Source organism: Cnephaeus nilssonii, assembly GCF_951640355.1.
Source record: "Cnephaeus nilssonii genome assembly, chromosome: X".
In the NCBI taxonomy this organism is placed as follows: Eukaryota; Metazoa; Chordata; class Mammalia; order Chiroptera; family Vespertilionidae; genus Cnephaeus; species Cnephaeus nilssonii.
In genome coordinates this window covers 59,655,252-59,669,708 of record NC_137071.1, presented here as the reverse complement: position 1 = coordinate 59,669,708, position 14,457 = coordinate 59,655,252, and the positions used below count along the sequence as shown (strand labels likewise).

Below are 14,457 nucleotides of genomic sequence, written 5' to 3'. Positions count from 1 at the left end.
ACAGGACTTAAACATAAGATGGGAAACCATAAAAATACTAGAGCAATCCACAGGCAGCAAAATGTCAGACATATGCCAAAAGAAATTCTTCACTGACACTGCCCCTAGGGCAATGGAAGCTAAAGAGAAAATTAACAAATGGGACTACATCAAAATAAAAAGCTTTTTCACAGCAAAATAAACCATCAACAAAACAACAAGAAGGCCCACTGCATGGGAGAACATATTTGCAAATGGCATCACTGATAAAGGTTTAATCTCCAACATCTACAGGCAGCTTATACAACTTAATAAAAGGAAGATAAATGATCCAATAAAAAATGGGCAACAGACCTAAATAGAATCTTTTCAAAAGAAGACAGAAGGAAGGCCAAGAGACACATGAAAACATGCTCAACGTCACTAATTATCCGAGAGATGCAAATCAAAACAACAATGCGGTACCATCTCACACCTGTCAGAATGGCTATCATCAACAAATCAACAAAGGACAAGTGTTGGCGAGGATGCGGAGAAAAAGGAACCCTCGTGCACTGCTGGTCGGAATGCAGACTGGTGCAGCCACTGTGGAGAACAGTATGGAGTTTCCTCAAAAAACTGAAAATGGAACTCCCATTTGACCCAGTAATCCCACTCCTGGGAATATATCCGAAGAAACTAGAAACACCAATTAGAAAGGGTATATGCACCCCTATGTTCATAGCAGCACAATTCACCATAGCTAAGATTTGGAAACAGCCTAGGTGCCCGTCAGCAGATGACTGGATCAGAAAATAGTGGTACATCTACACAATGGAATACTATGCTGCCATAAAAAAGAAGGAATTCTCATCATTTGCAGCAACCTGGGAGGAATTGGAGAACATTATGTTAAGTGAAATAAGTCAGTCAATGAAAGAAAAATACCACATGATCTCACTCATTTATGGATAATAAAGAACATTATAAACTTGAACAAAAAGATAGATACAGAGACAGTAAAGCATCAAACAGACTTCAAATTACAAGGGGAAGGTTAGGGAGAGGTGGGGGAGATAAGAGATCAATCAAAGGACTTGTATGCATGCATATAAGCATAACCAATGGATGCAAAACTCTGGGGGGTGGGGGCATACATGGGAGTGGGGTGTGGGGAGGGCAATGGTAAGATATGTACACATATAATACCTTAATTAAAAAATTGAAAAAAAAATATGAACAACAAAGTGACAACAAAACATATCTATCAACAAGTGAATCTAAAATTCAAGTGAATAAAAAATCTGATGAACAGAATAAACTGGTGAATATAATAGAATCAGGGGCATAGAAAGGGAGTGGACTAACAATTCTCAGGGGGAAGTGTGTGTGGGGTGTGCGGGAAGAGATTGGACAAAAATCTTACACATATGGACGAGGTCTGTGGGGGGTTAGGGCATGGGGTGGGGTGGGACCTGGGTTCAGGGGAGCTATGGGGGGAAAGAGGAACAAGTGTAATAATCTGAACAATAAAGACTTATTTAAAAATAAGAAGAAGAACAAGATCAAGAATAAGAAGAACAAGAAGAAATATGAACATTAAAATGGCAATAAATACATATCTATCAATAATAGAAACTATAAATCAAAATAAATGAACAAGAAGACTAATGAGCAAAATAAAATGGTGAATAAAATAGAATCAGAAGCATGGAAACATGGAGCAGACTGACAAATCTCAGAGGGAAGTGGGGAAAAGGGGCAGGAAGAGATTAGCCAAAGATCTTACATGTATATATGCATTACCTATGGACACAGAAAATAGGGTGGGGAAGGCTTGGGGTGGGGCAGGAACTGAGTGGAGGGTGCAATAGTGGGGAAAAGAGGAAAAATCTGTAATACTCTCAACAATAAAGAGTTTTTAAAAAGATAAAATAAAAAGATGTGGTTGTTCATCACAGTATTACTTATCCTATATAATAAAAGCCCAGTGACTGAAACAGTGGAATGACCAGAATGACCAGAGATCAGGGCAATGAGACAGGCAGGCAAGTAGTTAGGGGCGATCAGGCAGGCATACAAGTGGCTAGGGGCTATAAGGCAGGCAGGCAGAGGCAGTTAGGGAGCAATCAGGTAGGCAGAAGAGGCGGTTAGGGGCAATCAAGCAGGCAGGTGAGTGGTTAGGGGCTATCAGGCAGTCAGGAGAGTGGTTAAGGGTGATCAGGCAGGCAGGCAAGTGGTTAGGGGAGATGAAGCAGGCAGGCAGAAGCAGTTATAGGTGATCAGCCAGGCAGGCGAGTGGTTAGGGGTGATGAGGCAGTCAGGCAGAGGCAGCCAGGGGCAATCAGGCAGGCAGGCGAGTGGTTAGGGGTGATCAAACAGGCAGGCAAGTGGTTAGGGGCTATCAGGCAGGCAGGCAAGTGGTTAAGGGCAATCACACAGGCTGGCAGAGGCAGCTATGGCAATCAGGCAGGCAGGCGAGTGGTTAGGGGCCATCAGGCTGGCAGGCAGAGGCAGTTAGGGGGTTATCAGGCAGGCAGGCAAGTGGTTAGGAGCTATCAGGCAGTCAGGAGAGTGGTTAAGGGTGATCAGGCAGGCAGGCAAGTGGTTAAGGGAGATGAGGCAGGCAGGCAGAAGCAGTTAGGGGTGATCAGCCAGGCAGGTGAGTGGTTAGGGGAGATTAGGCAGTCAGACAGAGGCAGCTAGGGGCAATCAGGCAGGCAGGCAAGTGGTTAGGGGCGATCAGGCAGGCATGCAAGCAGTTAGGAGCCAGAGGTCCTGGATTGCAAGAAGGATGTCCAACTGTGGGATTGGGCCTAAACTGGCAGTTGGACATCCCCTAAAAGGTCCCTGACTGTGAGAGGGTGCAGACAGGACTGAAGGACCCTCCTGCCACCCCCCCACACACACACACACAAATTTTGTGCACTGGGCCGCTAAGTAATGATATAAAATGGAAAGCAATTTAAGTATTTAACAACAACAAAAGAATCACTAAATAAATGTTTTGTATATTTAGTGTGTAGACAATTTGTAACCATTAAAAATGCAGTTTTGTGGATTAAATTGAAAAAAAAAATGGAATGATGCTTATTGCACAAAGTGAAGTGATAAAATTGTATATAAAATTGCAAGGGCACTTTTTCTTTTCCAAAATATCAGTGCCTGTGTGTAAGCTATTTATTACGAGTGATCTGGTTTTGTTTCTCAAATTCCCTGTAATATAATTTTATTTGTATAATTCCAGTAAGTTTATTTTATTTATTTATTTTCAATTTTTTTATTAAGGTATTATATGTGTACATATTTTACCATTGCCCGCCTCACCCCACTCCCATATATGCCCTCAGCCCCCAGAGTTTTGCATCCATTGGTTATGCTTATATGCATGCATACAAGTCCTTTGATTGATCTCTTATCTCCCCCACCTCTCCCTAACCTTCCCCCGGTAATTTGACAGTCTGTTTGATGCTTTACTGTCTCTGTATCTATCTTTTTGTTCAAGTTTATAATGCTCTTTATTATCCATAAATGAGTGAGATCATGTGGTATTTTTCTTTCATTGACTGACTTATTTCACTTAACATAATGTTCTCCAATTCCATCCAGGTTGCTGCAAATGATGAGAATTCCTTCTTTTTTATGGCAGCATAGTATTCCATTGTGTAGATGTACCACTATTTTCTGATCCAGTCATCTGCTGACGGGCACCTAGGCTGTTTCCAAATCTTAGCTATGGTGAATTGTGCTGCTATGAACATAGGGGTGCATATATCCTTTCTGATTGGTGTTTCTAGTTTCTTCGGATATATTCCCAGGAGTGGGATTACTGGGTCAAATGGGAGTTCCATTTTCAGTTTTTTGAGGAAACTCCATACTGTTCTCCACAGTGGCTGCACCAGTCTGCATTCCGACCAGCAGTGCACGAGGGTTCCTTTTTCTCCGCATCCTCGCCAACACTTGTCCTTTGTTGATTTGTTGATGATAGCCATTCTGACAGGTGTGAGATGGTACCGCATTGTTGTTTTGATTTGCATCTCTCGGATAATTAGTGACGTTGAGCATGTTTTCATGTGTCTCTTGGCCTTCCTTCTGTCTTCTTTTGAAAATATTCTGTTTACGTCCGTTGCCCATTTTTTTATTGGATCATTTATCTTCCTTTTATTAAGTTGCATAAGCTGCCTGTAGATGTTGGAGATTAAACCTTTATCAGTGATGCCATTTGCAAATATGTTCTCCCATGCAGTGGGCTTTCTTGTTGTTTTGTTGATGGTTTCTTTTGCTATAAAAAAGCTTTTTATTTTGATGTAGTCCCATTTGTTAATTTTCTCTTTAGCTTCCATTGCCCTAGGGGCAGTGTCAGTGAAAAATTTCTTTTGGCATATGTCTGACATTTTACTGCCTGTGGATTGCTCTAGTATTTTTATGGTTTCCCGTCTTATGTTTAAGTCCTGTATCCATTTTGAGTTTATTTTTCTGTATGGCGTAAGTTGGTGATCAAGCTTCATTTTTTTTTGCATGTATCTGTCCAATTTTCCCAACACTATTTATTGAAGAGACTGTCTTTATTCCATTGTATGTTCATGCCTCCTTTGTCAAATATTAATTGAGCATAGTGGTTTGGGTCAATATCTGGATTCTCTATTCTGTTCCATTGATCTATATGTCTGTTCTTATGCCAGTACCAGGCTGTTTTGAGAACAGTGGCTTTGTAATACAGCTTGAAATCTGGTATTGAGATCCCTCCTACTTTATTCTTCTTTCTCAGGATTGCTGTGGCTATTCGGGGTCTTTTTTTATTCCAGATGAATTTTTGGAGAGTTCTTTCAAGGTCTGTGAAATATGCCGTTGGTATTTTAATGGGGAGTGCATTGAATCTATAGATTGCTTTGGGTAGTATGGACATTTTAATGATGTTGATTCTACCAATCCATGAACATGGTATGTTCTTCCATCTGTTTACGTCTTCCTCTATGTCTTTTTTCAGTGTCCTGTAGTTTTCCGTGTATAGGTCTTTTACCTCCTTAGTTAAGTTTATTCCTAGGTATCTTAATTTTTTTGGTGCGATGGTAAATGGGATTGCCTTTTTAGTCTCTCTGTCTGTAAGTTCACTATTGGTGTATAGAAAGGCCATAGATTTCTTGGCGTTAATTTTGTATCCTGCCACATTGCCGAATTCATTTATTAAGTCTATTAGTTTTTTGATGGAGTCTTTCGGATTTTTTATGTACAATATCATGTCATCTGCAAATAAAGACAGCTTTACTTGTTCTTTTCCAATTTGGATGCCTTTTATTTCTTCTTCTTGTCTAATTGCAATGGCCAATACTTCCAGTACTATGTCAAACAGGAGTGGTGAGATTGGGCATCCCTGTCTTGTTCCTGTTCTTAGGGGAAATGTTTTTAGTTTTTGACAATTGAGTATGATGTTTGCTGTGGGTTTATCATATATAGCTTTTATTATGTTGAGGTATGAGCCTTCTATTCCCACCTTGTTGAGAGTTTTTATCAAGAAAGGGTGTTGGATTTTGTAAAATTGTTTTTCTGCATCAATTGATATGACTATGTGATTTTTATCTTTCAATTTGTTTATGTGATGTATCACGTTTATTGATTTGCGGATATTGTACCATCCTTGCATTCCTGGGATAAATCCTACTTGGTCATGGTGTATGATCTTTGTGATGTACTGCTGGAGCCGATTTGCTAGAATTTTGTTGAGGATTTTGGCATCTATGTTCATGAGGGATATTGGTCTGTAATTCTCTTTCATTGTGTTGTCTTTATCTGGTTTTGGTATTAGGGTGATGCTGGCTTCATAGAAGGAGCTTGGAAGTGTTCCTTCCACTTGAATTTTTTGGAATAGTCTGAGGAGGATAGGTTTTAGTTCTTCCTTGAATGTTTGGTAAAACTCTCCTGTGAAGCCATCAGGCCCCGGGCTTTTGTTTGCCGGAAGCTTTTTGATGACTGCTTCAATTTCGTCCATAGTTATTGTCCTATTGAGCTGTTTAGATTCATCTTGATTGATTTTTGGAAGGTTATATTTTTCTAGGAATATGTCCATTTCCTCCAGATGGTCCAGTTTGTTGGAATAGAGTTGTTTGTAGTATTTTGTAACAATCCTTTGTATCTCAGCGGGGTCTGTTGTTATTTCACCTCTTTCATTTCTGATTTTGTTTATTTTGGTCCTCTCTCTTTGCTTTTTGGTGAGCCTGGCTAGAGGTCCATCAATCTTGTTTATCCTTTCAAAGAACCAGCTCTTGGTTTTGTTGATCTTATGTATTGTTTCTTTGGTCTCTATGTCATTTATCTCCGCTCTGATCTTTGTTATTTCCTTCCTTCTGGTTACACTGGGCTTTTCTTGCTGCTCTTTTTCTAGCTCTTTGAGCTGTAAGGTTAAGTAATTTATTACCATTGTTTCTTGTTTTTTGCAGTAGGCTTGTAGAGCTATGAAATTCCCTCCCAAGACTGCTTTCGCTGTTGCCCATAGATTTTAGATTGTTGTGTTTTCATTGTAATTTGTTGCCATGATGTTTTTTATTTCTTCCTTGATCTCTCTGGTGACCCAGTCCTTGTTTAATAGCATGCTGTTTAGTCTCCATGTGTTTGATTTCTTTGGATTGTATTTATTGTAGTTGATTTCCAGTTTTATGCCACTGTGATCTGAGAAGATGCTGGATATATTTTCTATCTTCTTGAATTTGAAGAGACTTTGCCTGTGACCCAGCATATGGTCTATCTTTGAAAATGACCCATGTGCACTTAAGAATAATGTATATTCTGTGGCTTTGGGGTGAAATGTTCTGAAGATGTCAATTAATTCCATCTGGTCTAGTGAGTCATTTAGGATTGCTATTTCTTTGCTGATTTTTTGTTTAGAGGATTTGTCCAGTGGTGATAATGGGGTATTAAAGTCTCCTACTATGATTGTATTACTATTAATCTCTCCCTTGATCTCCTCCAGGAGTTTTTTTATGTTTTGGGTGCTCCTATATTGGGAGCGTATATGTTTACCAGAATTATTTCTTCTTGTTGGATTTCTCCCTATGAAGTGGCCTTCCTTATCTCTTGTTATGGCATTTACTTTGAGGTCTATTTTGTCAGATATAAGTATTGCTACCCCAGCTTTTTTTTCATTTCCATTTGCCTATAAGATATTTTTCCATCCCTTCACTTTCAATCTGTGTGAGTCTCTTGTTCTGAGGTGGGTCTCTTGTAGACAGCATATATATGGGTCGTGTTTTTTTATCCATTCAGCTACTCGATGTCTTTTGATTGGAGCATTTAGTCCGTTTACATTTAAAGTTATTACTGAAAGGTATTTCTTTGTAGTCATATCTACTTTTGTGTCTGTATTCCTTCTTACCTGTTTATTTCTTCTTTTTACAGTATTCCCTTTAGCAATTCTTGCATTGCTGGTTTGGTGGTGATAAACTCCCTGAGCCTTTTTTTGTCTGCAAAGCTCCTGATTTCCCCTTCAATTTTGATTGATAGTCTTGCTGGATATAGTATTCTTGGATTCATTCCTTTGCTTTGCAACACTTTGTATACTTCCTTCCATTCACTTCTAGCTTGTTGTGTTTCTGTTGAGTAATCATTTGACAATCTGATGGGTGTTCCTTTATAGGTAACTCTCTGTCTCTCTCTTGCCGCCTTTAGGATTCTCTCTTTATCATTTATATTTGCCGTTGAAATTATGACATGTCTTGGTGTGGGTCTTTTGGGGTTGATCCTGCTTGGGACTCTCTGTACTTTTGTAACTTTTATCTTTCCCATATCCGGGAAGTTTTCTGTCATTATTTCTTCAAATAGATTTTCTAATCCCTGCTGCTGTTCTTGTCCTTCTGGCAGCCCTATTATACGCATGTTACTTCGTTTCATGTTGTCCTGAAGCTCCCTTAGGCTTTCCTCCTGCTTTTTAATTCTTTTCTCCAATTGCTGTTCAGATTGAGCTTGTTTCTGTACCTGATCTTCTAACTCACTAATTCGGTCCTCTGCTTCTTGTAGTCTACTGTTGAAACTTTCCATGGTGTTTTTGATTGTAGCTATATCACTTTTCATTTCTTCCTGATTCTTGCATAAGTTGTTGATTTTTCTCATCCATCCGATGTATAAATTCCACGACCATTACTCTGAACTCCTTTTCGGTCATGTTGCAAGCTTCAGTTTCACTAATTTCCTTTCTTGGCGACTCCACATTTTCTTTCCTCTGTGAGTTATTTCGTTTCCCCATTCTGGCTATTACCGGAAAGCTCAAGCTTCTGTTTGCGTGGACATGGGCTGTGTGCTGTGGGGACTTCGCTCCACCCGAGTTTCACTGAAGTGCTCTGACACTAGGATGTGTGGCTGCCTTTGGTTGGTGGGAACCAGACTTGCCCAGGGTCAGTGTCCCCAGTGTTCCATGTGGTCTCGTGTGCACACTTAGAATCAGGGGCCCTGTCTGCACCACACTGTTGGTATGTGCCGAAAATGAGATCCTTAGCATGTGCCAGGAGTCAGAGTTTCCCTGTGTCTGCACCAAGACTCGAGTGTCAAAGTCTCTGTTGCCTTGTGCGGTTTCTCGTTGAGAATCAGGGTCCCTGTGTGTGCATGCACCAACAATTGGGGTCCCTGGCTCTTGGTGTGAATGCGCTGTGAGTCAGGGATCCCAGGCAGCTGTGTCCGGCGTGCCAAATTCCCTGAAGTGGAGCTGCGTCCTGTGTGTGCTCTCTCTACTGAGCCAAACCAGCTAGAGCGCACATTCTTAAAATCCTGAAGATGAGCTGTCTCCGTGCACTCTACCAGAGTCCCGGAAGGGGGGTGGAGTCTGTCCTGCGCGCCAAATTCCCCAAAGGGAAGCCCCTCTGTGCATGCTCTAAGATTCCCCGAAGCGGGAGCTGTGACCCGCATGCCAAATTCCCCCAAATTCCCCGAAGGGGAGCCTTCTGTGCGCACTGACAGATTTCCCTGATGGGGAGCTGCTTCTGTCCCGCATGCGTGCGCGCCAAATTCCCTATGGGAGAGCGAGTCCCTGTGCAAAGCTCAGAAGCTTGGGCGAGGGGCGGGTCTATCAGTTACTATGGTGCTATCCGCTGCCTGTGAGCGCTTTGCAGCTTGGGTGAGTGGCGGGTCTATCAGTTACTATGGGGCTTTCCATGCGCCTGTGAGCGCTTTGCAGCTTGGGCGAGGGGCGGGTCTATCAGTTACTATGGCGCTATCCGTGAGCCTGCTGGGAGGGGGATAGGCTCTTTGACTCACGGAAATCTGCCGGGAAGTCTGGATTCTTGTTGTTTGTTGGTCTGAAGCTGTGATAGCAGTTCTCTGTCCCCAGTGGATGCAGGGTCCTGGTTTGTGTCAGAAGCCAGGATCCGAGTCTCAGGCAGCTCTGTTTCTCAAGATGGCGTGGTCTCCACGTCCGCACCAGCCGCCGAGAAGTGCCCGCTTTGTGCGTGGGGCTCCGCAGTCTAGGACTGCCCGGTTAGGGAGCCCCTTGGAAGACCTGCAGAATCTAACTGACCCTAGCTCATACACACACACACACACACACCACACATGTCTACACTCTCCTCTATGGGTTCCTCACTCACACTCTCTCTCTCCCTACCTTCCTGCCGGTCGCCATCTTTTCTCCCCCCAGTAAGTTTATTTTAAAATGAATAGGGAATTTTAAAAAATGAAATAGAGTTCTTAAATGTTTAATTCTTTGCACCTCTCAGTAGGAGATTAATGTGTGTATTTTTTTTCATAAACCCTTTTCAAAGTTAGTTTTTTGAACCAGTTCTTTTATAAACACTGTGCTGAGTGGTAAGGAGAAATAGTCTCTAGGTCCATCCAATCTAGCACAGAGAAAATTCTCAATCCTTTGAAAGTTCATTACTTTCCTACTGTCATTCATTTAACTACTCAGAAACACTTCTATATGAAACACATTGTGCTCATTTGGAAATAGAAAGAAAAATAAGAGAGACTTTACCCATAAGGAACTCATACATCAGTGAAGGAAATACAAGTAAAATGGGTTCATTGCTAGATCAGAAATAGGACAAGTATTACTGGAACAAAGAGAAAAGAGCAAGTTAATCACATATTCTATGTCTGTTATCTGGTGTCTTTATCATGGCATATTTCTAGTACAGCAGTCTTTAGGGTGACTCTCATCTGGCAATTCCTTAAGTGTAGGACTCAATAAATAGGTTTTATAACCTGAGAACATGCTAATTCTTTCATTTCACAGCATTCAAGTTCAATTCATTCCATTTTCCCAATATTCTGTAACTGCTAAAGGATGATTCTGACTCTATTTGGATTTCCTAAAAAAATTGTTCTCTTTCTATTAATACCTCCCAAAGAAATATGAAATGGTATAAAGATACTGTTAGATTAAAACCTACAGAAAGATACTGTTAGATTAAAACCTACTGCGAAACAACAACAAAACAGCTATATATCAGGCAGAATTTTTATTTATTTATAATTAATAGAAAACAGTTAAAAATAATTTTAAAAAGTAAATATTATATACTAGAGGCCCAGTGCATGAAATTCGTGCACAGGTTGGGGGTCCCTAAGCCCAGCCTACACCCTCTCCAATCTGGGACCCCTCGGGAGATGTCTGACTGCTGGCAGTCGGACATCACTCTCGCAATCAGGGACCGCTGGCTCCTAACTGCTCACTTGCCTGGCTGCCTGCCTGATCACCCCTAACCACTCTGCATGCCTGCGTGATCACCCCAAACTTCTCCCCTGCCAGCCTGATTTTCCTAACTGCTCTCCCCTGCCAGCCTGATCCCCCTAACTGCTCTCCCCTGTTGGCCTGATCCCCCTAACTGCTCTCCCTTACTGGCCTGATTGCACCTAACCACCTCTGCCTTGGTCCTGCCACTGTGGCTTTGTCCGGAAGGACATCAGGAAGATGTCTGGACTAATTAGCATATTACCCTTTTATTAGTATAGATGAAGTTAGAGATCGATGGACTGCAGGGATGATTAGAACTAGAGATTTGTGATGCTATCAGGATTCCAGCTAGGTTTTTCTGTCATTATCTTGGTTTTCTTTTTCTTATGTTGGCTGTATTTTCAGGCTGGCTATTTTTATTTTTATTGGGTAGCTGCCAGAAGTTCCCAGATCTGTATGCCTTCTTATTCTCATCAAGGGAGAGAGGAGCATCTCTTCTCCAGATATTGAACAAATTCCTAGACTTCCCTCTGATTAGACTTTCTCAGTCATGTGTTCACAAGGAACAAATAACATTAATAAAGTAAATGACAAAATATATCATTGTTCATTGTTAGGACCATGTGTAGGGTTAACCCCACCTAAATTAAGTAGCTGTGACAAAATGAAAAGGAATAAAATGCATATTTCAACACTAAGGAAAAAAATTATCTTCAAATGGAATAAATTCCTTTATAATTATGCAATGCTGCATAAAACAAGCTATTGGTTAAAGGTTTGTGACTTAATTTAAAATCTATTGTTCATTTTGTGTTCTGATGCTAATATATTTCAAGTGTAAGAGAAATAGATTCAAGAAGATATTTGGGAAAAGGGGGGGGTTGCATGATATTTCCCAAATAGAACATATTTATATTTTTACTCTCTGCTATCCACCAATGTGGAAAGTCTTTTTCTAGGTAGGATTTTCAATTTCCTTTTCTTTTTTTTTTTAAATATTTTTATTAATTCAAGAGATTTAGGGAGAGGGAGAGAGAGAAAGAAACATCAATGATGAGACAGAAGTATTGATTGGTTGCCTCCTGCATGCCCCACAATGGGGACTGAGCCCACAACCCTAGGCATATGCCCTGACCAGAAATCGAACCAGAGCCTTCTGGTTCATAGGTCGACACTCAACCACTGAGCCACACTGGCTGGGTCAATTTCCTTTTCAATTTGTGCATTTAATCAGTACATTCTCTCCTACTACATCCAACTGAAGTTTGACATGTTGAAGTTCCTGTATTACATTTTTTTAATCATTATATCATGATAAATAGAATCAAGTGAACTCCCTGATGCGCCATACAAATGCCTGGCAACCTTGTGATATGTGAGAATGTTTATAATACCACTAGGGGCCCGGTGCACGAAATTCGTGCACTGGGGGTGTCTCCTCAGCCCAGCCTGCCCCCTCTCACATACTGGGAGCCCTCAGGGGATGTCCTACTGATGGCTTAGGCCCGCTCTCCATAAGGAGCAAGCCTAAGCCGCAGTTTGGCCTCCCTTTGTGAGAGACAACCGGGCTGATCAGGGAAAGGCACCAGCCCCATCACCCCACTGCTGGAGCCACTGCCAGTCACCGCAGCCACCAAGGTGTTTTCATCAACACGGACTCTAGTCCCTTCACCAAGAAAAAATTACAACTTTCTTTAGGCATTTTCAAGATGTGTCTCTCATAGAATATGACATTTCTTTCTTTCTTTTTTTTTTTTTTATCCTCACCTGAGTATATGTTTCCATTGACTTTTAGAGAATGTGAAAGAGAAAGGGAAAGACAGAGAGAGACATCAAAGTGAGAGGAATACTTAGATTGGTTGCCTCCTGCATGAGCCCTGACCTGGGCCCCAGCCAGGGAGAAGCCTGTAACTTAGGTACATGCCCTTGATCAGAATCTAAACTGGACTCTGCGGTTGGCAAACCGAGGCATTATCTACTGAGCCAAACCGTGCAGGGCAGGTTATGACATGTCTTAGCCCTCCAGCAGAGGACCTTTGTTTTTTTCCCCCAGGAGTGTGGTGGAAAAGCCCTAGATCACCTTTTTGGATTCTTCTACCCAAGTTACTAAGAATATTACCTACCAGTGGCATACAGGGAGCTTAGCCAATGAGAGGTCAGAAAAGGTATTTCCTCTGTAGTTCACACTTATCTCCTGTGATCTCCGGCTCCGCCCCTGCCAAGGCCTAAAGCCTCCAGCCCTTGGCAGGGGACCCCCAGCTGGCCCAATCACCAGGCTCCACCCCTGGCCAAGGCCTCAAGCCTCTGTTTGAGGCTCGGGCCCTGGGCAGGGACCCCCAGCTGGCTCAATCGCCCGGCTCCACCTGCAGCCAAGGCCTAAAGCCTCTGTTTGAGGCTTGGGCCCTGGGCAGGGACCCCCAATTGGCTCCAATCCCCCACAGGGACTCCCAGCTGGCGCAATCGCCTGGCTTCACCCACGGCCAAGGCCGCAAGCCTCTGGCAGAGGCTTGGGCTCTGGGCAGGGACCCCCAGCTGGCTCCCTGCCAGAGGCTTTTTTTTTTTTTTTGGCTGGGTACAGTGAACTTTATTGATGGTGCACGACAAAGTAGGGCTCCCTACGCCCCTCCCCTTCTTCAGGGGGTCTGGGATGGAAACGGTGGTCAGGAGATTCTCAGTGTGTCGGGGGACTGATCTGGGGCAAGGACTCCCCAGCAGCGGAGGGCTTCTCTTCCTCTTGCTGGGGCTGCTGGTCCAGGGGGCTCTTACTCCTTGGAGGCCATGTGGACCATGAGGTCCACCACCCTGTTGCTGTAGCCAAATTCATTGTCATACCAGGAAACGAGCTTGACAAAGTGGTCATTGAGGGCAATGCCAGCCCCAGCATCAAACGTGGAGGAGTGGGTGTCGCTGTTAAAGTCGCAGCAGACAACCTGGTCCTCAGTGTAGCCCAGGATGCCCTTGAGGGGGCCCTCTGCCGCCTGCTTCACCACCTTCTTGATATCGTCGTATTTGGCAGCTTTCTCCAGGCGGCAGGTCAGGTCCACAACCGACACGTTGGGGGTGGGCACACGGAAGACCATGCCACTGAGCTTCCCATTCAGCTCAGGGATGACCTTGTCCACAGCCTTGGCAGCGCTGGTAGAAGCAGGGATGATGTTCTGGGCAGCCCCGCGGCCGTCACGCCACAGCTTCCCAGAGGGGCCGTCCACGGTCTTCTGGGTGGCGGTGATGGCATGGACTGTGGTCATGAGTCCCTCCACGATACCAAAGTTGTCATGGCCAAGGCTCGGGCTCTGGGCAGGGACCCCCAGCTGGCTCCGATCGCCGGGCTCCATCCCCAGCCAAAGCTGCAAGCCTCTGGCTGAGGCTTGGGCCCTGGTCAGGGACCCCCAGCTGGCTCCAATCACCGCAGGGGACCCCAGCTGGTTCCAATGGCCCAGCTCCGCCCCCAGCCAATGCTGCAAGCCTCTGTTTGAGGCTCGGGCCCTGGGCAGGGACCCCAGCTGGCTCTGATAGCCTGTGGGGGACCCAAGCTGGCTCCGATCTTCCCCTCTGATCTTCGGCTCCAATCGCCCAGTTCCAACCGTGTCCACTCTCCGAGGCTGCAGCCATCTTGGTTGGGTGTATTTGCATATTTGCTTTCTGATTGGCTGGTGGGCGTGGCTTGTGAGTGTAGCGGAGTGATGATTTGCATATTACTGTTTTATTAGATAAGATATCATTACTCAACATCCATTTCCCTGGAGTTTCCTGATAATTTACTCTGAAATCATTAAAGAAAAAGTAGTCATTAGTTAGATTGTACTTTTATTTTCTTGATATTTATGTGTTGCTTAAGGGTAAAA

The 14,457-nt window shown here is 43.4% G+C and overlaps 1 protein-coding gene across 1 annotated transcript; it reads right to left on the bottom strand.

The window, feature by feature from the left end:
* Positions 1-13,374: 13,374 nt before the first annotated feature.
* On the bottom strand, positions 13,375-13,860 carry LOC307095311 (glyceraldehyde-3-phosphate dehydrogenase-like; the record flags this gene model as incomplete). Its single annotated transcript, XM_079764549.1, has 1 exon — positions 13,375-13,860. The coding sequence occupies one exon, from the start codon at positions 13,858-13,860 to the stop codon at positions 13,375-13,377; it is 486 nt and encodes a 161-aa protein (XP_079620675.1).
* Positions 13,861-14,457: the final 597 nt, after the last annotated feature.